Here is a 26262-nt window from a genome sequence, read left to right as displayed (position 1 = left end):
TACCGGTGTTATTTAAATAACGTTCGGAACGCGACACTGTTTGAGAGGGGTCTCTTTTCACTATTGCATTGTGGCGAGGACACAGCTGTATGTGTTACTAAGCGTGAAAGTTCTGATGCTGTAGAACTAGTAGAACGTGATGATGACACAGAAGAACTCATCCACAATATCCACCGCCCGCTGCCATCAGCTCCCGCGTCTCTCACACACACACACACACAGCGTGACTTTAGCACTATATTTAGCAACTTTCAGACCCTTTTAGCGGCTTTTTCCATAGAATATACAAACTGACAAACCTAGCGACATTTTTGGATAAACCTTAGCTATGGTTCAGTTGGAAGATGTCGCCAGTGCTGCCCCGCGAGCGTGAGATCTGACTCCCGGCGCAGTGTCGCGTCTCTCTGCGTCTGTTCTGTGCAGCGAGCGGCAGAGAAGCACCGCATTCAGCTGGCCGTACCGCAGCAGATTCGTCAATAAATGAGTACAAAACAGCGTTTCCAAGCACTTGCCGCTAACTGACTGTTTTGGATTATAAATATGAGCATAGTTCGTCTGCTAATATTATGCACTTTTTTTTTTTTTGGTTTATTTTTTAGTTTGTTACTTACAGTGCACTGCATGAGACAAAAAAGTGCCAAAACCACCACATAGCCGCTCTTTAGTGTAAGGTTAGATGAATGTTGATTTTATCAGACGATGTCGCGATTATAAATGAGAGTGACTCCTGGTTAACATGTATTAATAGGTCGTGTTTAGTCACTATTTAGTGTGGAATTTTTCTACAATATTCGCTCATCATGACAGTAAAATATGGCCTTCTAAGTCAATCTACTGCAGTTTTTCCTCCCTCAGTCAGTAAAAAATGTGGTTAACACCCGGTCATGCATGAAAAAAAAAAATACCGTCATATACGCTTTCCTGTAGCTCAAATAGTAGAGCATGGCGCTAGCAACGCCAAGATCATGGGTTTGATTCCCAGGGAAAGCAAGAGCTGATAAAATGTAAAAACTGTAACTTGAATGCAATGTAAGTCGCTTTGGATAAAAGCGTCTGCTAAATGCATAAATGTAAATGTAAATGTGAAACCGGTATAATTTTGAAAAATACCGTGATATAAATTTTTGGTCATACCGCCCAGCACTAAGTGAAACCTTAACATAGAGCATGTAGACTAGACAAAAGGTCATAGATGTTTTTCAAAGAATTTGTCCTTGTCTATTAGACACAGAAAAAGAAAAAGGTAACATAGAAAAAGGTTCCCATTACTTCTCTTTCTTTGCACTGAGCAATTTACTTACACAAACCTGTTTACATTTTCACAGGACAGGGCAGCTCACTTCTTCTGAACATGCAAATTGTACATTTATTATTACATTTGTTTGCCTCTCTGTACCCACATACTGTATTTTGATGCAGCTAAATTCTCAATAAAATGGTTTTTATTGATATATTTTACTGTTTCTGTTGTCAGACAATGGAATGAATATAAAATAGTGACTGAAACTTGATCCATTAAGACTACATAACCAGCTCTCCCTTCCAAGATGTTAATCTGCACAAAAATCCTGATTTATAATCCAGGTGTCGTTTGATCAAATTAAATAGGCTACACATAAGATAAAGACAATAGATGTGCTGTGATTTCAACTATACTTGCATGTAAAATTAGAGAAGCAACATAATATCTGTTTTAACTGAAAGCACTGCTCCTCTGTGCTGCTTGCGGAACAGATCAGATACAGAGAAAGAGGTGTGTGCGCAGCGGGAAAGGGAGACCTTGCGCTCACGCGGCAGTACCAGCAAGTCTCAGAAACTAAATTAGGTTTGGGCAAACCCTAAAGATTGGTCGCAAGGCGCTTTTTTGCTAAAGGGGTCTGAAAAGTCGCTAAGTTGGCAACACTGTCAGCATCTCCATCCGTTTCTCCAACTACGGGCAACAACTACAGAAAACATCCAAACCAAAGAAAGAGTAACAATTTAATTGATGTTCAACAAATAAAAAACAGATATAATACAGATTAAGAAATGATAAAGCTTGGCTTACTGAATATTAGAGCCCTTTCTACAAAATATCTTTTTGTAAATGATATGATCACTGACCATAAACTAGTGCTTTGTTTGACAGAAACCTGGCTAAAACCAGATGATTACATTACTTTAAACGAGTCCCAGATTACAGTTACAAACATGAACCGCGTCCAAAAAGTAAAGGGGGAGGTGTTGCTACAATTTATAGCAATATTTTCAATATTTCTCAGAGGTCGGGTTTCAAATATAATTTATTCAAAGTAATGGTGCTTCATATAATGTTATCCAAAGAAACAAGTGTTAATGATAAATTTCCTGTGATGTTTGTACTGGCTACTGTATACAGGCCACCAGGGCACCATACAGACTTTATTAAAGAATTTGCTGATTTTCTATCTGAGTTAGTGCTGGCTGCAGATAAAGTCCTAATTGCTGGTGATTTTAATATCCATGTTGATAATGAAAAAGACTCGTTGGGATCCGCATTTACAGACATTCTAAACTCTATTGGTGTTAAACAACACGTGTCAGGACCTACTTATTGTCAAAATCATACTCTAGATTTAATACTATCATATGGAATTGATGTCAGTGGCGATGAAATTTTGTAGCAGAGAAATAATATCTCAGATCATTATCTAGTTTCGTGTATATTCCATATAGCTAAAGCTGTAAAGCCAACTCCTTGTTACAAATATGGTAGAACCGTCACTTCTACCACAAAAGACTGCTTTATAAATAATAATCTTGACTTATCTCAGTTCCTCAGCATATCCAATAGCTCAGAACAACTTGATGATGTAACAGAAACTATGGAGGAAGGTCATTATTTGGACCGATCTCGTTCACTGCCTCTATATGTTGTTTTGGTCAACTCTACCTCTCATTCCATCCTGATGATCCAACGATAGCTGCTTGCATCTCAGCTTGTCTAACAGACATTTCTTGCTGGATGAAGGACCATCACCTTCAACTCAACCTTGCCAAGACAGAACTGCTTGCGGTTCCATCAAACCCATCAGTTCTTCACAATTTCACCATCCAGTTAGGCACATCAACCATAACTCCTTCATAACAGCCAGAAATCTTGGAGTTATGATCAGCTGACTTTCTCAGACCACATTGCTAAAACTGCCCAGTCCTGCAGATTTGCTTTATTCAACATCAAGATGATCAGGCCCTTTCTTTTGGAAAATGCTTCACAACTCCTTGTTCAAGCTCTTGTTCGGTCCAGGCTGGACTACTGCAGTGCTCTCTTGGCTGGTCTTCCAGACATTTTTATCAAACCTTTACAATTAATCCAGAACGCGGCAGCAAGATTAATTTTTAACTAAAATAATATACATCTATTTTTTAATGATTATAACATTTATTTAAATATCTTCTAACAGTCAGAGCCGATACCCTTGTATACCCAGTGTTTTGTGCTTCGGGAACGCGAGTTCGAGTCCCAGCTTGGGGACCTTTCGTGATTCAATAAACACATTTTTAAATACCTACATTAAAACAGTAAGGGTTCCTAAGCAGTTTAGAAATATGGAAATTGAATGAAAATTTCCAGGAAATACATGGAAAAAGGCAACTGCAACACTGCTATCTTATTTGCGCTTATTTCATTCATTAACTCAATTAGCTACTTCACACACTTGTTACTGCGTTGTAATTTTAGAGGTTTGTGTAAAACAACATGACAACATCAAAAGTAATTTGCAGGTCTGGAAAAGTAGCCTATGAAAAAAAAAGAACAGAGTATGGAAAAATATTTGTGTTTCGACTATTTGCCCTATTCGTGTTCTAAAATATAAAATTAATAATTTCTAAAAATAAATTTACCATAAAAGTAGAAAGATTTCATGACAAACATTTAGTGATCAATTGAACACAACTGGCAAGGCGCACATTTTCATTATGTATAACTCTTTAAACGAGTCTTTTTTTAACTTCACTTAACAAATGTGTGTGCCACGCAAATGAGTAAAAGATAAGGAAGCAAACGTAGGCCTAGAAGAAAATGTACCTGTATTTAAGATGATTATTAGCCTACTCTTGACACAGAGCTGGTTTGGTTTTTGAGAGACGGCGACGCGCAGACGGCAACACAGCTGTTGGATTGGTGATCGCGCTGTGCTTATTCATTCGTGTATCATATCGTAGCCTATAATGTTTAAATCATGGCATTTTAAATATACACAAATAGTAGTATGATGTATTATTTTAGGTAATATTACACTTGCCAAGCTCTGATTTCTGAGAGATGCATGGAGTGGCAACAGCAAAGTCTTTTCATTCATAAAGTTTACATTCATTCACTCCACACACTCACACACTCATTATTGTGTGACTTTAGAGGTTTGTGTAAAATATTACGCTGATCCCCCGGCTCACCTATGAATCTAGACTGTGTTGCAGCCTCAGCCGAATATTCGGGCAGAACTATTCATTATCCGTTATTCGTTTTTGAAGCCATTATCTGTGCCTTTCCGAATAAGGTATTCGGCTTCAGGCACACCCCTAGTCCTGATAGAAATAATGAAACAGAAGAGAGCAAATGCTGTAAACAGCTCGGCTCTGAAGCTCTGGCCTTAAAGATATTCTCTGAATTCATTGAAAGAATGGTCAGTCTGGGCATTGATTCTGATTGGAAAGTTAAAACAAAAACCTGATTGGCTACAAAGAAAGAACCAGAAAGATACAAATTTCTAAATGTATGTACCTATTTTCAGATGTGTAAAGTGGATATTTGTTCAAAATAATCCCAGAAGTAACTGATTGATAATTTGATCTGATTCTTTCTGCATAGAAGGTTTATAAGACAAAGAATGATATCATAAATCTGTTCTAGTTCCTATAGTCGTTGCAAGCCCTGACAAGGCATATTGAACAGAATTTTGGGTTGGTGAAAAGACTGCAGGCACAAAAATTGGTAGTAGCATTTGGAAAAACTTAGAAGCTTATGTTTTTCTTTAGAACAAAAGAATGTGTTTTGACTGCAGTTTTTTTTTTTTTTAATCTCATGCTGGCCCCCACCATGACTCTGGTTTAAGCTGTAAAAGTAACAGAGACATGTTCTGAGAGAAAATTCGTAATTTCTATATTTACTGATGTTTGGGCAAAAGAGTAATTTTACTGTAGGATTGCAAAAATTACAGCACAGCTAGCAAAAGCACAGCTAGCACGACCCAAAGTAACAAATCTGGGTCAGATAACCGCTGACAGATTTAAAACCATTGTTGAAATTCCAAAGCCATGGCCAGAACTAAGTGAATAGCTAAGTACAAGTTGATGTAAATGTACTGGCAAGGAGTGCAAAAGAACTAACGTTAAGAAACCTTTGAATTTCAAAAAATAAATTAATTAATTAAAAAAACACAAAAATAAAGATGTCATTTCTGACAAGTTTTAAGCTGTGCTAGTGTAAAATGATAGTACGATGAAATTGTTAAAATTTTACAAAAATGCATTGCTACCAGTCCTGAATCTCTCAGAGTTCTCTCTCTCATTCAAAGTCAGCTAAATGCTGTATCTGAGCCTGTGTCATAAGTGATAACAAGCTATTTATAGTACAGCACAGTGTTTCAGTCAAATCATAGACACTGAGATGTTAAAGGACATGTTCAAAAATTCTACATTTCAGATTTAATGCATTAAGAGGGCAATTGGTAGTTAAAAGTTTCAACTGCCCAATGCATTTAAGAAATAAGAGATTGTAAAAATAACGAATAACAGTATAAGAGCTATTGTTGAAGAAACATGAGGTCTTTAAAATCATAATACAGCTGAGCTATAGAAGTAATGACTTTGAACAGTTAAACAGTTGTATTGCTGCTTGTTCTATGACCAGAAATTTATCTGAATGGATGGGTGTGATATTTAAATTCCCTGAGTAATCTCAGCGTGATGGTTTGAAGATATCCAATTGATTTTAATGATTAAATACTGCTCTGATTAACCTAACTCAATGTTTTAACACTAGTAGGTGGTCTCAATGGCTCTCATGGTTCTTGAGTGCACCTTTGCTAAGCTGCAGAAAATACCGGATTCTGGAAGAAAACTGTCGAGGATGTTGCAACGGGAAAGAGCGGTTACCAGTGTGCATGAGGTGATTTCTCAATGACAGGTAAGATCCTCTTTTGGCCAAGCGGGGGACAACCTAAGCCAGGGGGTAGGAAGTACAACAATCTTCCTAAAAAATGTGAGCTCCTCCAGACCTGATCACCAGCAACTGCATTCCTTGATGGCTTGTTTTTCATTGTGACAAGCATCCACAGCTTGATGCAACTATGCCAGGGGATCACACCCTGAGGAAAAAGAGCTTATTTATAAAGAGTTAATGGCAATGGGCTTTCAAGAACCATCTGAGACCATGTGATGACAGCCATTATTTTGAGACAAAATTTCCCTGAATCCCTGAATCTATGAGGCTGAGATGATATTGAACTAATATGTCTATATTATAGTTTTTACTCATGCAGGTCCTTAGGCATGGCATAGGATAATTACAAGAAATGGTGGCGACTAAAGATGAAGACTGCTTTTGCTGATTCAAGAGACGGTTTGGATAAAGGTTAAGGGAATTAAGGTAAAAATAAATAAATAAATAAATAAATAATAATTTTAAGAAATTCTTCTAGCATAATTTTATTTTGAATTGTCTAAATTGAGATTTGAGATAGAAACTTTGACATCTGGAACTTTGGTGAATGATGAAGGGTTCGAAATTGTAATGAATTTAACATTATAGTAGGGCTGGGCGATAAATCGATTTTATCGATTAACTCGAAAGTGTAGTTTACATCGATTTGTTTGAATGAAATCGGTTCTCTCTTTAACATCCACCGACGCTCCCCTCTGGGCTCCCGTAGTGCCGAATGGACTCAGCCCTCCCCCCGCGCGTTTGCCATATTAGAGTTTAGGTAGGGTTTCGTGATCTATTACAAATATATATATATATATATATATATATATATATTTTAAATACCCAAAACAGCGGGATTACAAGATGGAAATATAGACTAGAAAGATATTTAAACTTGCTCCGCCCTTACGTCCATGACATTGACTAGCTGCGAGAATAAATACAAGATGGGAGGAAAATGTATATTTCTTTCCCTCGCAGTTTTATCATTGGGTGATCATCATACTGTATATAAAATTGCGGGAATCATGGAGCCGCTATTATGCATTGCAACTGCTTTTGAATGCACTATTGCTTTTTAGTTTCACTTTCGAGATTGGCGATCGCATGTCCGCGTTTATCCTATGGAGCGGCAGTATTTACCACACATTTTACAAGATTAGATGTTTGTCAGTTTTGCTCATGATCTGCAAATCATTCCTCATTGTCCTGAGTCATCTCTCCTTACTCTGTTTATATGGTAAGTGAAATTTTATGTACTGTAATGTAACTGTAACAGGCAACCGTTAGCAATAGTTATTCGTTTTCCGTGCCTTTCTAAATACAGATTCAGGCTTCGGGCACACCCCCTAACCCCCACGATGTCATAGTCCATCGTTTATCAGAACTATCTCCTATCTACTGAATAGCAAGATGTTACTTGTTTAAACTTGTGTTTAAAGAAAACTTATCAAAAAGGGTCACATTTTTTTGTTCGTTAAATAAGTTTTCTTTCTTAAAGTAACGACCAAGCGGTCAACGGCAGACCAGCAGACTGATCATAGCCATGTTTGATCAATTTAACTTTCTCAAATCATCATGAATTGCCTAAAATAAAATCTATAGATATACTAAAACAGTTCAAGCATATAACAATGTTTAAACGTTAAACCTAGATAAATGTGCGCTGCATCAGTAGTTTGTGCGGAGAGTGGATGCTATGGAGGCACAGTGCAATCAATTGCATTTAAAAAAAAAATGGAAACAATCTACACTGTAATTAATTATTGCTCATAAAAGTAAGCGTAATACATCATTCGTAACTGTAAAGGTTCTACTTTTATTTGTGTGCACTCACAATATCAACAAAACATTTTATAAAATATAGAAATTAATTTTATAGAATAAAGAAAACAATGATACGCCATCTCGTCTTGAACAGGAGCGCTTCACAAAAATGAACCGAAAGTCAGTGAATACATGCCTCACAGACATAATAAATATATCTATAGAAAGCTTTAAATTACTACTTAACAAAATAAATCAAATTGATAACAAAAACGCTTTCATTATAATCTGTGAAGATGCACTTCTCTCTAAAGGCACGTCTAATGAGGAGATGTCGAGTCAGGATCATCATCTTCATCTTTGCGACACTGACACAGAAAACACTAGTTTATTAGTAAATAATTCAAATATCTCCTTACTATTCCCCCGGACACATTCATGGTAATTACTTTTGCTGGGGCTTTGCAGCAAGCTTCAGCCTGTTGCATGCATTTGAAGGCAGAACTCTTCAGCTGTGCTGACGGCTCTCTGCTGCCGCGGGACACTAAACACCGTCAAGCAGCTCTTCACAGTCGCGGCTCGGTCTCGTGTTGATTCCACCAGCACTGCAAAATTGATGGATGTCTAAAATCTAATAATAAGGAGAAGCCTAAAACCGGCCCGGCCCGCGTCTGAACTATGACAAGAAAATTGTCCCGAGACCCGGCCCTTGAGGCGTAAAAAAGTCGGGGCCAGGCTGAAATGCAGGGCTCTAGCGTTCCTCTCGGTAGAAATCACATTTTCCCCCTCGAGCTTATACTATATTGACTGGGTTAAATAGAATTGCATTACAAATCGAGGACTTTTAAGAGGCTTAAGAGTTTCTTTAGCAGTGGAGAAAATGGACGAAACATGAAGGAGAAGAAATGTGTTGCAGTGAGTTAATAAGACGCTACACATTAGATCGTGCAGGGATCATGTTTGTGACCGATCTTATTAAAGACATGCTAACATCTCCGACACCGCGCTGAAATGCCATAGCGCCAGAAATAGACGTAATCACTACATTAACATATTTGGCAACTGAAAAAATGCAACTATGCAGCAGTGATGATTTGGGTCTGTTACAGCACTTATGTCGCTGTTCATTTCCTATAAAATACGTTAAGTATGACAGCATGGTAAATAAAGAAATATATACATATATATGTGTGTGAATATATATACGTGTGTGTGTGTGTGAGAGAGAGTGAGTGAGTGAGTGAGTGAGTGAGAGAGTGTACAGTAAAACAGGAAAAATTACGCCTGTAATTTCAAAGTGAAGGCTTATAATAAACCCTACTCTAAAAAGCGCTCTTTTATTTCCTTCTTGGACAACCCACCAATCACAGTCTTCAAAAGACTGTGTCATTGCTAGCAACGGGGTCAGCCCCGCCTCCTCACTAAGATAAAAGTTTTTGTCTTTTCCTCGCTCAGAGTTGCTCTCAGATTGGTCCTGAATCACTTTTAAGCTAAGACTCCTAGTTAGAAATATGTAAGCTAAATTAGGAGCTCTCTAAAAGGATTCTTAGAATCTTTAGGAATACGGGCCCTGGAGCACAGCCATAGAGTGTAGCGCCGAAGCCGCTTGTCCAGCCGCCGAGTAGGTATGTCCAGCGAGTGCAGACATGGCTCTGCACGGCTTGGACGGATGGCTCGCCCTTGCTTTCCATCCGATAGCCATGGGCTGGCAGATGCGCGGCCACGGACTCATCCAGAGGGGGCAGGTGCTCGTATCCCTTCTCTTCAGCGCCGTCAACGTAGGTGAGAGCAGAGGAAGCAGAAAGACGGATGCGAGACGAGTAGGGGACGCTGCACGATTTGGTGAGCTCGTCGTGGACTTTGGGGAAGAAGGAGGACAAGCGTTGGTGGGGGGCTTGCTGGCGCCCCGGGAGAAACCACTCGTCCAGCCTGCTGCGAGATGGCTCCTCAGGCGGAGACCACTCGAGCCCGAGCTCACTGACAGCCTTAGTCATCACACGGACGAGCTCTTCATCCGTTCTGGGTCTGGCGCTGCGTGAAGAGGACGGCAGCAAGAGGGCGGGGTCAGTCACCGAGCCCGATAACTCTTCCGCGTCTGAAGCCGCCAGAGAAAGGCTGTCATTCATCTCGTCGTCACTCCCACCGAACGAGATGATGTTGCTCGCAGTCGCGGAGGGACGTTGATCAGGTTGAGTGAAGAGCACCGGCGAATCCTCTCTCTACGGTGACGGCGAGGCACGCGGGCACTGAGCCGACGTGAGCTCGCTCGTCTCCGGCCACTCGAATCCTCTGCCCCGCTGTCTTTTCCTCGCAGGTCCCTGGGAGTTAAGTAGATGGGAGGGCGCGAGGGGCGGAGTCGCTTTCTGAAAAGAAAGCTATCCACGAGCGCAGAGAGGCGAGACTGAAACTCACAATGAGAGCAGTCAGTCCCACTGAGCGCAGTGTCAGCGTGGGATTTCCCCAAGCATGACACGCACTCAGCGTGACCGTCATCAGCGTGCAGGGGAGTCCTGCACGTCTTACAATGACGGCGCGGCATTTGAAACAACGCCGTAAAAATTTGCTCTTTTTGTGAGGCTCTTTTAGATAGTCGCCGCATGGCGACAGGGGATAGACCGGATCTGTGAGCGGAGCACTGCAAAGGTCCAATCCAGCTATTGAGGCGTTTCAACGGCAAATCTCGGCGTAAGCGAAGAGTCAGTGAGGAAGAAGCTTCGTCGCTGAAGAGAAGAAATCTGAGATGCAGCGGCGAAGCGGACGCTTATATAGCCAGAAGCACTGGAGAGAACCATCAGCCAGTTCCTCAGGAGGTGGTTAGGGCACCCATGGTCCCTAAGTAACATCGCCCTCTATGGTCAGTCCACCAAGCTGCAGCTTCCCATCAGCAGCTTGTCCGAGGAGTTCAATGTCACGCGTGCCTGGGAGGTCTTGATGTACCGAGATTCCTCAGACGCCAAAGTCTCCTCAGCTGGAATCTGCGTTAAGACGGGAAGGAAGTGGCAAGCACAAAAAGCGGTGGACAGAGCGGAGGTACAGCTGAGGCATGGTGTCTTGGTTGGCAACGTAGCGGTGGGACATGCAGGCCTGGGCAGTTTTTCTAAGCCACACTATGACAAAGGAAAAGGGAGGGAGAAGCATCAGTTGGTGCAGAATGAGGTGCAGGCAGAGGTGGAGGAAGATCGCATGACCAAGACGGTCGGTATGCGACAGCAAGGTGCCTGGACTAGGTGGGAGAACGTCGAGCAGCGCAAGATCACCTGGGCAGAGTTGTGGAGCTCTGAACCACTGCGCATCAAGTTCCTCATCAGTTCGGTGTATGACCTTCTACCCAGTCCATCCAACCTACATAGCTGGGGCTGGGTAGACTCACCAGCATGCCAACTGTGCCAAAGGAGCGGCACACTGGAGCATATCCTCAGCTGCTGTCCAAAGGATTTGGGGGATGGGCGGAACCGCTGACGCCATGATCAGGTCCTCAGGGCTTTGGCAGATACAATCACCGCAGCGATTCAGAGCAGTAAGAGTCAGCATCCCTCCAAGCATACCATCTCCTTTGTCAGAGCTGGGGAGAAGGCACAACAGCAGCCACGCTCCCCAGGTGGGCTCCTCGCCAGAGGAGACCTGGGAAGGCAGCTCAAGTTCCCGAATCACATCACGGCCACTTCATTCCGCACAGACATGGTGATAACATAGGAGTCGACCAGGCAGGTGGTCATAGTGGAGCTTACTGTCCCCTGGGAAGACAGATTGGAGGAGGCAAATGAGCGCAAGAGAGCCAAGTATGCGGAGTTGGTGGAGGAGTGCAGGAGCGGCGGCTGGAAAGCACGCAGTGAGCCAGTGGAGGTCGGTTGCCGGGGCTTTGCTGGACAGTCGTTGCTCTGAACACTCAAACTCCTTGGAGTTCAAGGTCAACTGTGCAGACGAGCCATAAAGAACATCTCTCAGGCTGCCGAAAAAGCCTCACGATGGCTGTGGATCCGGAGGGGGGATCCGTGGAGTAGCATGCCACTTGGACACAGGCCGGGGACTGATCACCCCTTGCAGGGTCGCCCGGGCGAGGGTGTCTGTTGATTAAAGACCCGAAACACCTGTTGACGTGTCCAAGTAGCACTAGACGGTGTATGTTAGAACATACATATATATATATATATATATATATATATATATATATATATATATATATATATATATATGTGTGTGTGTGTGTACTGTGTGCATTTATTATATAAATACACACACATGCATGTATATATTTAAGAAAAATATGTTGTTTATATATTAAATATATTTATAAATTATATGAATATACATATGCAAGTAAATATTTTTAAAATATATACATGCATGTGTGTGTGTGTATTTATATATACATAATAAATATACACAGTACGCACACATAAAAAAAAATTTAAACAATTATTTTGGATGAGATTAATCACGATTAATCGTTTGACAGCACTAGTGCTGCCCTCGACTAAGGATTTTTCTGGTCGACTAGTAGACGTTCATTTTAAGCATTAGTCGACTAATCGCGCATTTATTAATAAACCATTTAAGAGCCAGGGGTGTAAACTTTTTAACAGAATGAAGATTTTTACATTTTTCTTATTTTGCCAAAACATATTTTTTTCATTTAGTACTGCCCTTCAGAAGCTACTTACATCGGCGTTGTGTGATTAGTCACAAGCTTGGAGAGAGAACAAAACACGTCATACATCATCCGCCAGAAAGGCAGTCTCTCGTGAACGCATGTACGACAGATAGGGGAAGTTACACAAAACTGTTTATATCGTTTTAAATATGGAATTTTATTTTTATTTTTTTTTTACAAAAACACAGATTCGCTACAGGAGGCCTTTATTCATCCCCCGGAGACCTGTGAGGCACATTTTTTTAAGGATTCACGCACTTTATTTGACGTGTTTTGGACTGTGTAAAAGAAACACCGGCTGACTGCGATGATAGAGCTTAGAAGAGCCAGGACAATTTTTAATATTACTCCGTGCCAGGACAATTTTGAATATTACTCCGATTGGATTCATCTGAAAGAAGAGAATTATATACACCTAGGATGCTTTGAGGGCGAGTAAAACATGGAATTTTCATTTTTGGGTGAACTAACACTTTAATGTATAATTTTTCCTTCTGGAGGAACAGTGAGCGTATGAACCTTCTGTAATAGTTGCATATGAGTTCTTCAGTTGTCCTCAGTGTGAAAAGATGGATATCAAAATCATAGAGTCATTTTTGGAAAAGGTTCAAATACACAAAAAGGGTGAAAAACCAAATAATTTGTGGGACCTGAAGGATTTTTCTGAAGAACAGTGGGCAGTTTAACGCTTCAGGACAAACAAGGGACTCATGAACAGCTATCACTAAACAACAACAACAACAAAACATTGCTGTGGGTCATTCAGGTAACAACACAGTATTAAGAATCAATGTAAAATTTGAACAGGGTCATTTTTATAAATTCAACTATTATTTTCTCTTGTGTAATATAAGTAAGCGTCTTTTATGTGAAATATCTTATTCAGGTCGGTACTAAATAAAAAATAACATGCATTTTGTATGATCCCTCTTATTTTGGTAAAATAATTAACATTTTGCAGATTCTGCAAGGTGTATGTAAACGTTTGACCTCAACTGTAGCAAAAGTTAAATTATACTCACATGGTGTTTCCAGCTGATGTCATGCTGTGTAGACACTGAAAATGATGATGACGCTGATCAGAAAAAAAGAGAGATTCAAATCTGTTGATCCCGATCTAGAGATAACGTTACTATACTTTCACGCAGAGAAAGCTACAGACTTTAGATATATGTTGTACATGCCATAATTTGCTCATAAACATGCGTGAGGAGAGTAGATTTGATTCTAAAACTGTACTAAATAAAGCGGCTGCAAAGTGTTTCAGACTTAACTTGAAATATTTCGCTTGCTCTGATAGCCAATTCAAAACAAAATAAATATCACTTTACCTATGAAAAGAATCAAAGCGCTCACTAAAGCACGTTTACATATAAGCAATTGTGTCCCTCCCACTACGGAAGTAGCCAAGCTAATGTTCGCGGGAAGTTTTTTTTAATCCTGGGAAATGTAGTTTATAGATTCATTAGGTATAGAAGAATGGGCGATACAAAAAAACTACATTTCCCAGCGTCAAGACAGTTTCCGTACTAGATCTGTGAGTATGTTGTGCTCAATGTGAATAAGGCTGGCTATCGGTGAGTTTTGTTTTGTGTGAAACACGTTATGCGATGCGAAAACATGAAATACATGTTTTAATAGTTTAAACGATGGTTATATATCGATATAAAGTGAAATGTCTGCCTATTGAAAAAGGCACCATGATACAGTTATGGAATTAGATTGCGCTCAATGATAGAATGAATAATATTTTCTGGCAATACATTTGATTTTTTTCTGGTAATAAATATTAAATAATCATCTACATTACTTAAACAATATTTATAAGCACCAAAAGATTTTTATTTATTTATGTATTTTTTTTTTATTAACTTAGATTTGCCATAAGTTAAGAAAAAATGTTTTGTGATTTTGTCATAAAACCTGGGTAACAGTGTTAAACGCATGCACTACAGTATATGTAAAAACTGAAAGAAAATGCTATCAGACTATTCACTTCTCTTTTTGCTATGCTGTAAAACTGGTCCAAATGATGTTACCTCGTCTGTCTCTCTCTCTCTCACCCCAAAACACACACACAGTCTCTCGCTCTCTCTTGCTCTAAAGGTGGACTCAGTGATGGATTTTCCAGAAGACTTTAACCAGCTTGACTTACTGGAGTCTCATGGCCACATGATCCCAGTAGGGACAAAGAGCGGCTGGGTGGATGAGGAGGAAAGAGATGATGATGAAACCTGTCACACTGAAGAATGGTATCAGCAACAGGAGTTTCAATTACAAGACACACCAACTGAACTGATATTATGGGCCGCTGAGAGGAACAGAGTAAGCAAACATATTTCATATATATCCAGGGGTTAAATTGGAATTTAAATGGGGGGCTCTGTGGTTTCAGGCTTTGAAGGTTGCACAAGGGTGCAAAGCATACAAAATCTTATATCAGTTGACAAACTGTAAAATATAAATTGAGAGAACTTGAATTAGTATTACCCGATTAGTAGACCCGATTTGAAGCATTCTAACAACAAGTACAACCATTGCAGAAAATGTATTATAGCACCACGCTAAGATAAAACTCTGGATGTGTGATCAACCGACTTATCAGATGTTCAACATATTATTACGAGAACTAATGCTATTTCACGAAATAATGCAACAACGGGTGCTCCATATCAACACATACACGTGAAGTCCGTTTCACCATAAGTGTATCGTATTCTTCTTATATATTTGTTTAGTCTAAATATGTTTTAACAATTCTTTTTGTTATTGTTTGTACAAAGATGTTAAATTGAACACGTGTAACTAATACCTCATTCAAACGTTGCGTGACAGCGCTCTAAATCGTCGACTAAAAAGACTCACATTTCCACACTTTTTGCAAAGTATACTCTGTTAGTGACGCGAATCGATTCTTTCCCACAGTTCGGTTGAACGAACCAGTTCAAAGAACCGATTCATCGTCTCCTTAAGTCGTCTCACAGTTATGTCAGTATACACTTCTTTTCTAACAACTCAGGGTCGTTTTATATCAGTCAAACATTCAAATAAAGTTAACTGTGTGAAGGCGTATTTTGTTCATTTAACCTGATGATGTTTGTTGTCGTGGTTTCATTCACTGATCCTTCATGTCGGATACGAGTCAGACCAACCAATATTGAGTAGCCTACATGTAAACGCTGATATGTTCTACATGTCTGAAGTGTAAGTGTGTAGAAAGAATAAACCGGTCTTATAAACTCATTGATTTGGCTTAACAACTTTAAAACATAATCTGCATGAACGATAAACCATACACTCTTAAAATCGATAGTACACAAAATATGTGTAAAAGGACCGATAACATACAGGTGCTGGTCATATAATTAGAATATCATCAAAAAGTTTATTTATTTCACTACAGAACTAGACTGAGAGACCATTTAAAAAGACAGGCAGACAGACAAAACCTCGATGATAGCTGAGACGGACAGAGAGGGAGGACAAAATTATTATTCTTTGCCACAATAACATACCTGGTCCGAGAAACTTGATACCTTACTGTAGATTTTCTCAATATTCTTTATTCTAGTTATTAGTTTCCTCTTATTCATAAACCTACAAGAGTTAAAGAAAATTCAACAACTTACAAATTCTCTAAGTGAAGAAATTAAATCTGGTGTTTTATATTCAGATTTGTCTGATCGTGTTACGATATTGCATTATTCTGTAATTAGGGTTAACAGGGTTAAACTCTCAAAAGAAATACAGCAAAATAAGTGTTTTTTATTGATTTTTTTTATTTTATTGATATTGACAGTCCCTCTACACGGCGGTGCTTAAGACTAAACAAACGATATTTCTTTTAGGACATCTTTCTGGTCTGTCTATACGATGTATGTATGTATGTGTGTGTGTGTGTGTGTTCACAAGACAAACCGAGCACGAAAAGCGGGTGTTTGTGTCTTTCTGTTACCTATACAACCATTACGCTTCAGACTTTTCTAACTAAAGCAACGTATTTCACAGTGCGTACATAGATATGCATTTCTTTTGCTTATGTCTCTAAACAATAGTTAGGTAACAGTTGATAAGTAATTTTAAGTGAAAGGCGGAATGATTCATGTCTTTTTTTATTCTGTCCACACCAATGCTTTGATACCGGCGTTTTAGGCGTCTGTCTTTTAGGTCTGACCCAGAAAACGGATGTCTTAATATTTTGTTCTTCTTTTTATGAAAACATGCGGCATGCGGTTTTTGTCCTCATCTGCATTATACCGACATGTTTTAACATGTCATAAATTCCAATAGTTAGTTAGCAAATGCAACTTTTTATTACTGAGATAAGTCACATCAGAGCTGCGTTCTATTTTATATTTAACATTTTTCATCTACATACATGTTTATCGGTGCTACTGTTCTAGGCCTCCTCACGCCTTAAACCACAAAGTGTTTCATAGCGTTACACCAGAACCGTTTTTTTAAGTTTACATGACTTTGTTCGCTCTCTGTTTGAATTTGTGTACCGCAGTTTCACCATCTGTATCTTATTTACCCAACCTAATTGTAATTGTTAGGCCTTACGCTTTGTTTCATTAGCTCCTCTGTTCACATGAGTCAATATTTCTACGAATTTGGTTGATTTAATAAAATATTGCGTCTTCATTCGAGACATTTACGTTATATCATTATATCATCCTAGTTTATATCAGACATGCAAGATTGTTTCTTATTAAATATTATTAAATTGATAACAACAAACAAAAAACGTATCTTAGGTGTGACCAATGTTTATCACTTCCTGACGACAACCCCCCAACCTGTACACCACGCAACAGGTTGAGGGTGGGGTCCAAACACTAAAATCAATGACTACCAGGCTTGATAAACTCAGTTACGGAGTTGCGAGCAATACCAGGTTTGAAAGTGTGGACGGCGGAGCTACTGTAAGATCTTGTCAAACGTTATCTACATGGATCAACAGAATCAGCTTCAAGAAACCAATTCGTCTGAGCCTGACGCGCTCTGCAATTTTTCGACTAATAATGCTTCGGCGAATCTGAACCATGAACCGGAAATTGAAACTGAAAGTGAAATTCCGCAGGACCGTCGTGGATTAAAACAGTCAATCAAGATTCTAGGAAACGGCGAAAACGCTCTGTTAGGGGACAAAATGTATCTCTTGGAAAGAGTCGAATTCTGAAAAAGTCATCTGACACTAAGTCTGAAGCGTAATAGTTGTATAGATAACAGAAAGACACAAACACCCGCTTTTCGTGCTCGGTTTGTCTTGTGAACACACACACACACACACACACATACATACATCGTATAGACAGACCAGAAAGATGTCCTTAAAGAAATAATGTTTGTTTAGTCGGTAACACTTTATAATAACTGCATGCTATGAATCATTAGGTAAGCATTGGTAAATAGTCAGTTCATCCTTTATAAAGCATTGTCCCAACATTAATAGTCATTAGTAAGCAGTTTATAAATACAGCTATAAATGCCATGTTCTTGATTTATAAGCATATCTATTGCAAAGGAGACTTAAAGGTTCAATTATCTTCCTAACAGAAAAAAAAAAAAAAACACAACGCAGAGGGATACAGAACTATTTATTTCAAGATGCATAAAAATGAAACTGTACACTTTAATTTTTTTTTTTTTCTATGGAATTCCAGAGGTTTATTTTTCATTTTTTTATCAAGTGTACAGTTTTACAGTTGCATTTTTTACGTCTTGAAAAAATATTTCTGTGTTCTGTGTCCCTCTGTGTTGTGTTTGTTTAACTTTTCTGTTTGGAAGGTAAATGAGTCTTTAAATCTGCTTTGTAAATGCTTTATAAGGTATAAATATTCCTCACTTTAGATGAGCTCACAAAAATAGATGGCTGGCGACTAGTAAATGTTTTATAACTACCTGACTTAATCATGAATAACTGCAGGAATATGTGTTAATAAAGCATGTATTAATACACAGAGCAACTATTATAATGTGTCTGAATAATAAGATTTATAAATGTACATTTAAATAGTTTATTAATGATTTACTCACACCTTCTAAATGATCTTATGAACCACTGGCAACTCCTAAATAACTGGTTTGTAAATAACATAATAATTTAGAAATGATTAATTGATCATTAATAAAGTATGAAAATACAATTATTAAACATCATAGATATGCTCAAGAACAAAATATGTATAGCTGTATTTATAAACGGCTTACTAATGACTATTAATGTTGGAACAATGCTTTATAAAGGATGAACTGACTATTTACTAATGCTTAACTAATGATTCATAGTGTGCAATTATTATAAAGTGTTACCGTTTAGTCTTAAGCACCGCCGTGTAGAGGGACTGTCATATTTGATCGATCTAGTGTTGTCAAAAGACCCGGTACTTCGGTACCAAGTCGGTACTAAAGAAATGAAAACGTCACGAAACCAAGTTGTTTTAAGTACCGGTGGTACCGAGTACCCGGTCAACCCGGTATGCAGAAAGCGCGGACGGAATCTCAGAATCCAGTTATAAAAACGGAATTTATAGTTTAGCACAGAATGTCACGGAATTTGTCAAAGTTTAGATGAATTAATCAAAAGTAGGTCATTTCACTTAGATCAAATCGCGATATGGACCAGTATCTGCAAATATTAAGCCGCAAAAGTCGATTCAAATGTGAATGCTGTATGTTCTGCGAGTCTCTGTGTGAATGAATGAATGGCAGAGACGCGCGGTTTTGTTTACTATACACTGAAGCGCGCGTGACGCTCGCGGTGATTTCAGCATCTGCCGTCTCAGTGAGGACATAAATACATAAACAACATCTACAGAACTGCTCTGAGAGTCACTTCACGAGCATTTTACCGTTTCATTGAGTAAAACCAGCGTCAATTTAAATGTATTCACGGCAACCCGTCAAAATAAAAGTTCGGTTTATCTAAAGACATTGTACCATTAGGCTACTATTATTTAGTAGAATGTATGTGATAGGCTACTACTACTACTGTTGAAATGAATAAAACTTTATTTTTTAAGAAATAATCACTCAATATTTCTTCCATGTTTTAATTTTAATAGTAAATCCCCTTTATTTACCAAAAAATAAAATGTTTAAATTTAATTAATTAAAAGACAAATTAAATTTGAGTGAAATTTGTTTACTGTTTTTCATACTTTTATTACTTGCGGAAAAACTTGAAACACAATTTTAAATAGGTATAAAGAATGGCATTGATTTTTATACATTTTATTTTTGTTTGACTTTATTAATTAAAAAAAAAATGTGTGTTTTTAATTAGCATGTTTTTGTGTTTTGCTTTGGTACCGAAATTGGTACCGAGAACCATGGATTTTCACTGGTATCGGTACCGAATACTGAAATTTTGGTACCGTGACATCCCCAGATCGATCAATAAAAAAACACTTATTTTGCTGTATTTCTTTTGAGAGTTTAACCCTGTTAACCCTAATTACAGAATAACGCAATATTGTAAAACGATCAGACAAATCTGAATGTAAAACACCAGATTTAATTTCTTCACTTAGATAATTTTTAAGTTGTTGAATTTTCTTTAACTCTTGTAGGTTTATGAATAAGAGGAAACTAATAACTAGAATAAAGAATATTGAGAAAACCTACAGTAAGGTATCAAGTTTCTCAGACCAGGTATGTTATTGTGGCAAAGAATAATAATTTTGTCCTCCCTCTCCGTCCGTCTCAGCTATCATCGAGGTTTTGTCTTTCTGTCTTTTGGGTTTTTGATTGAATTAATTGTTTTAAGGTGAGCAGAATGCATTAGTTTTATAGTATTTGATAAATGTCAGTGAATGAAACCACGACCACAAACATCATCAGGTTAAATGAACAGAAGACGCCTTCACACTCACTGTAAAAAAAAATCCTGTAAAAAAACGGCAAAAAGTCTGGCAGCAGAGTTTCCAGACGGATTCCGTTAAATTACAGAAAATATCCATTTCACAAAAATACATGCAAAAACTGTAAAAATACAGAATAGACTTTACGGTCAAAATTAATTAAATTACAGTATATTACTGTTGATAATATGTTTTTAAACTATGGAAAAACTGACAAGTTATGTCAAATTACAAAGAAAAACAACCAACTTTCAGGTTAATATCTGTAAATTTGGGGTTTAATTAGTTATTTTATAAAACTGCTCTGTCCATCTACAGTAATTTACTTTTAAATTAAGGTTTTTCCATGTACCATAACTAAGAAATAACTTTAAAAATTGCAATATGCACAAAAAAGTTTGTATATTTACAGGATTAATCCTTCCTTTTACATAAGCAATCTCACAACTTCAACCAATCTGTTAATTAAAAGCTATTTAGTAGTTATTTTATGAAATGGCTGTCTACCTACAATCATTTTCTGTTAAAATACAGATATTAGCTACAATAACTAAGAAATATTGTATAAAAATGTAGTAAATACGTAATACAAAAACAAATGTCTGTAGATATACATTTTAATCGTTCATTTTCCATAAGTATTATAGTTTAAAATGTGTGTTGGACAGAAAAACAAGCATAGTACTTAGAAATACATAAAAATAGCTACATTTACAGCCAATTTCTGTAAGAGTAATCTATTTTGTACTTATGCATAATTTTAAAGGAACCTGCACATTTACGTCAAGTTACATGAAGAATAAAATGATAGGAAATACATACTTAATACATCATTTAGAACATTCAAAAATACCTACATTAAGAGGAAATTGCTGTATACCTTTATACATTTACAATGCATTTTTTTTTTTTTATAAACCGAAAGAGTTAGTATTAATGGGTCAAGTGTTCATGAAAAAATGCATTTTTAGCCATTTCTTGAAAATGGGTGGAGTTAGGCAGTTTATCTCAACAGCAGGCAACAGTCAAAGTAAAGGTCCATGAAAGTGATTTTGTGTGTCTATGGGATGGCACCACAAGGCGTGATTCACTTGCAGAACGCAAACTTCTGGAGGACACAGGTCTGAAGTAGTGAGTTTATGTATAGGGGTGCAGAGCCAGTGGTTGTTCTGCAGACAAACATCAGTGCCTTCAATTTGATGTGAGCGGCAATTGGCAGCCAGTGCAAACTCATTAAGAGAGGTGTGACGTGTGCTCTATTCGGCTAGTTAAAGATCACTCTTTCTGCAGCATTCTGGATCAGCTGCAGAGGTCTGACAGTGCATGCTGGAAGGCCTGCCAAGAGAGCATTACAACAGTCCAGTCTGGATAGAACAAAAAGCTTGGACAAGGAGTTGTGTAGCATGCTCCAAAAGGAAGGGCCTGATCTTCCTAATGTTGTACAAGGTATATCCACAGGATCAGGCAGTGCAATGTGGTTGGTGAAGTTTATACGTGTTGGGTTGGCTGAAAACATGAGCAGTTTGACATGGTTGAGTTGAAGGTCATTCATCATCCAGCAAGAAATTTCCATCCAGCAGGCTGAGATGCGAGCAGCAACCGTCGGAACATCCAGCTGGAATGAAACGTAAAGATGCGTGTCATTAGGATAGCAATACTGTTGTCAAAAGTACAGACTTTGGTATCAAGTCAGTGGGATGCCAGGGGAAATGCTGGCATCGTCACATTTTTAAAATTTCAGTACCGACTTTTGACAACACCAGATAGCAGTGATATGAAAACCCATATTACTGAATGACAGACCCATAGCCATGATATGTACACGGAGAGAAGAAGTGTTCCAAACACTGAGCCCTGAGGTACCCCAGAAGCTAGATGTTACGAATTGGACACCTCACCCCTCCACAACACCCTGAAGGACCTACCTGTGAAGGAAGACTCGAACCACTGGAGTGCAGTTCCTCAGACACCCTTACATGTTTTCATGATTTCTAGAAACCAGAACTTGTCCAAGCACCTTGGTTTAACTAAAAACTCTTGCTTCCGTTTAAAATGACAATGACTGTTGGCATAGTGCCAGAGATTTCACACATAATGTAGATTTCTTTAAAAGTGCTTCTCCTCATACAATACAATTCACAGACATATTTTCATGCAGCTGTTTTACACTGATTTTGGTTTTAAATGGTCCTTGGTTTGTTTATTCACCCCTTACCACAAAGGAACTGAAAATTATACACAAACAAGAACCGCTTGCACAAAAAAACGGCTGCATGAAAAGAAAATAAAGAATATGTTGCATTATCATATGGCATGAGAACACTTGTCCATGCTGATTTCAGGTAAAAAATAAAATAAAATAAATAAGTTAGAAGTTCACTGTTTCACACCTGGACTGCCATGCTCATCTGCTGTAGATCTCCAGTCTTTCCACCCGACCTGAAACCACAATTTTAAAAAAATAAAAAAATAAATATAAATATAAAAAATATTCAAATATTTTGTATTACATTCACACATTACAGTATATTTTCCACTGAGACAATGGTCTGGAAGCTGAGAAGTAAAGACTAACAGTGATGTCTTGGTCTGCCATGTGGTTTTAACTAAATTTATATAAACATTTAGAGAAATTGATATTATTTACTTTGACTTAGCTGCATCATATTACTACATAGGGGTAACTGTCCATTCATCTGGATAAGTGCAATTTTTATAACTAGCGATCCAATATGTAATGACAATTTAACATCAGACATTAGCCACGTTCAGCGTTTCAAAATGTCCCGCCAAACAGCTGACTTTAAAAGACTTTATGGATTATGCTTTACTGTGTGCTAACTCTCTGTTTACTGTGGGTGTCGCGGAAGAGGAACGCAACACCGCGTCTACTACGGTAATGGCGGACGCACCAGAGCACGCTCACAAAATGGCGGCCATAACAACACCTGGTCAGGTCAAACCTAATCTTCAAGAGTCACAGCAGCACGTCACAGCTGCTCGTCCACAGTCACAGCAGCACGTCATGGCTGCTCGTCCACAGTCACAGCAGCACGTCACGGCTGCTCGTCCAGAGTCACAGCAGCACGTCACGGCTGCTCGTCCAGAGTCACAGCAGCCCGTCACGGCTGCTCGTCCAGAGTCACAGCAGCACGTCCACGGCTGCTCGCCCAGAGTCACAGCAGCACGCCACGGCTGCTCGCCCAGAGTCACAGCGGCACGCCACGGCTGCTCGCTCCAGAGTCACAGCAGCACGCCACGGCTGCTCGCTCCAGAGTCACAGCAGCACGTCACAGCTGTTCACGCCACGGCTGCTCGCCCAGAGTCACAGCAGCACGCCACAGCTGCTCGCCCAGAGTCACAGCAGCACGCCACAGCTGCTCGCCCAGAGTCACAGCAGCACGTCTCAGCTGTTCACGTCACGGCTGCTCGTCCAGAGTCACAGCAGCACGTCATGGCTGCTCGTCCAGAGTCACAGCAGCACGTCACGGCTGCTCGTCCAGAGTCACAGCAGCCCGTCACGGCTGACCTTCCAGAGTCACGTCACGTCTGGGCTGACACACCCAGATCATCAAGGTCAGTCTTCTACTATCCCAATTTGATGTCTAGTTTGAGGGATGTACCGCTGGTGTCTGCACGCACGGCTGGTATCCCCAAACCAACTCACACTAACCCTCCTGTTCTTATGCATATTCCCCTGTTCGAGGCACTTCCCCTGATGGGAATCGCTTTATGTTACGTTTGGGCTGCGTACACCACCGCAGAACTGCCCGAGGTGGCGGCACACGCTGCAGAACCTTCCGAAGCGGCCGGGCTCGCCTCAGCCTCTGGTATGGTGGTGGCGCCCTGCAATGTTCTCTCGGTCTGTCGAGTTGCGGTCGAGGAGACTGTTACCGCTGTAGAACCTCCAGAGGTGGCGGCAACCGCTGCAGAACCTCCGGAGGTGTCAGTGGTATCCACTCACCAACTCTCGTCTTGCCCTGCCACAGCCACAGAGGCCGTCCTTGATTCCTCGTCCTGTCCTGTTTCGGCCAAGGAGGCCGTCCCTGAACTCTCGTCCTGCCCTGTCACGGCTGTGGAGGCCGTCTGTGAATCCTCTGCCTGTCCTGTCGCAGCCAGAAGGGCCGTCAATGAACTCTCGTTCTGTCCTGTCACGGCTATGGAGGCCGTCAATGAACTCTCGTCCTGTCCTGTCGCAGCCAGAAGGGCTGTCCCTGAACTCACGTTCTGTCCTGTCACGGCTATGGAGGCCGTCAGTGAACTCGCGTTCTGTCCTGTCATGGCTAAGGAGGCCGTCAATGAACTCTCGTTCTATCCTGTCACTGCTATGGAGACTAATTATAAACTTCCTATGTTCCCTACCTCAGTCCTTGTGTCTGTGCATGTTCTGTCTCCTCCTTGTGTCTCCATTCTCCCTAGTTCCCAGGCTCTGCTGTGGGTTCCTGATCCGTCGTGGTGGTCTTCGGGTCCGTCTGCTCCGCTCTGGTCTTCTGCTCCACCTGTTCCACCCGCTCCGCTGTGGTGGTCCACTATCTGGCTCTGGTGGTCTTCTGCACCGCCGTGGAGATCTTTGGGTCCACCCTGGTGGGCTCAAGTCCCGCCTGCTCCGCCCTGGTGGGCTCAAGTCCCGCCTGCTCCGCCCTGGTGGGCTCCAGTCCCGCCTGCTCCGCCCTGGCTTCCTGCTGTGCCGGCTCTACCTCGGTCCCAGATCACTCCGCTTCCACAAGGACCTGGCCCTCCATCCCTCCCCCTGTTCCGCCTCCGCTCCACCTCCCTCCTGGATTAAAGACTGTGTGGAGCGTCTGGAAGCCGCTCTTAGGGGGGGGGCTCTGTCACGAATCTGGTCTGCACTTCCGTCCATTCACCACCAGAGGTCACTCGCTCACCACATGGACTTTCACACCACACACCACATGGACTCCATTTCCCATCATCCAACACTGATCACAGCTGTCACCAATCACTCATTGCACTAATCACACGCACACCTGATCCCATGCACATATTAATCACACACGCTTTATAAGCCTTGGACTTTCTCTACCTCTCTGCCGAGTATTGAATGCGTTTACCGCTCCCCAAGCCGTAGCAACTCTACAGAGCCCGTGTTTCCTGGATTAACCCTTTCCGTGCCATTCCGTGTTTCTGTTCTGTTCCTGTATTGTCCTGCGTTTTTCACTCCCCTAGTGTCAGCTGCTTTACGGAACGTTTGTTATTTTCTAGTCTGTGTTCCCTGTATTTACCCCTGGCTATCTGTTCGGACACTGTTTGCACCCCCATTGGATTCTAGCCCGTGTTCCCTGGATTATCTCTCTGCCTAGCCCCTTTGGATACTGTTCGCTGTCGACCGACCTTCGCTTGCCCTAGGATTACTCTGTCTTGTCCCTGCCGTACCTGTTTGCCATTGCTCGACCCTGCCTGTATTATGACCATGCCTGTAAATAAAAGCTTGCAATTGGATCCGCACGTCTCACGTCTTGTCAGCCCCGTTACAATAACAAGTTTACTAAAGCTTGTTTTGAGGTCAACTGATCTTTCTTGCATTAAAACAAATGGACAACAAATTTGAAAGACGCGTGCTGCATATTAAGTATTTGTAGTATGAAAGACTTACCTCAGTCGGTGATAGGTTGGCATGATGTCCGCTGTGGTATCATCAAAATTTGCTGTAGTTATCGAAAAACAGGCTCAATGAAAAAGCGCGATATTTTCTCACACAGCTCCTAATGGATAGCCTGAAATTAATTCAAATCATCCTCTCGCGCTTCCGTTACTGTCGATGAGTAGACAGCACCTCTGCAGCCTGCATTGTG

General features: G+C 40.2%; 2 protein-coding genes across 9 annotated transcripts in view; one reads left to right on the top strand and one right to left on the bottom strand.

The window, feature by feature from the left end:
• The window catches only part of mre11a (MRE11 homolog A, double strand break repair nuclease), a 191668-nt gene extending 177661 nt beyond the window's left edge, over positions 1-14007 (bottom strand). Inside the window, exons 1-2 of one of the 3 annotated variants that reach the window (XM_058799759.1) lie at positions 13916-14007; positions 13607-13659 (exon numbers count right to left, since the gene is read on the bottom strand). In XM_058799759.1, coding sequence (XP_058655742.1) covers positions 13607-13629 — 23 coding nt within the window. In that variant the 5' untranslated portion in view covers positions 13630-13659; positions 13916-14007. Of the gene's footprint in view, positions 1-299; positions 440-13606 lie in introns of those variants that run through there. The other 2 variants (XM_058799760.1, XM_058799761.1) reach the window with 2 other exon arrangements.
• ankrd49 (ankyrin repeat domain 49) overlaps positions 12665-26262 on the top strand; it is a 28964-nt gene continuing 15366 nt past the window's right edge. The window contains exons 1-2 of one of the 6 annotated variants that reach the window (XM_058799768.1): positions 12665-13350; positions 14691-14909. In XM_058799768.1, the coding sequence (XP_058655751.1) occupies positions 14703-14909 (207 nt within the window). In that variant the 5' untranslated portion in view covers positions 12665-13350; positions 14691-14702. The other 5 variants (XM_058799765.1, XM_058799766.1, XM_058799764.1 and 2 more) reach the window with 5 other exon arrangements.

Source organism: Onychostoma macrolepis, chromosome 15, assembly GCF_012432095.1.
Source record: "Onychostoma macrolepis isolate SWU-2019 chromosome 15, ASM1243209v1, whole genome shotgun sequence".
NCBI lineage: Eukaryota > Metazoa > Chordata > Actinopteri > Cypriniformes > Cyprinidae > Onychostoma > Onychostoma macrolepis.
Note: the sequence above shows the minus strand (reverse complement) of the source record. Positions and strands in the feature narration are given on the sequence as shown.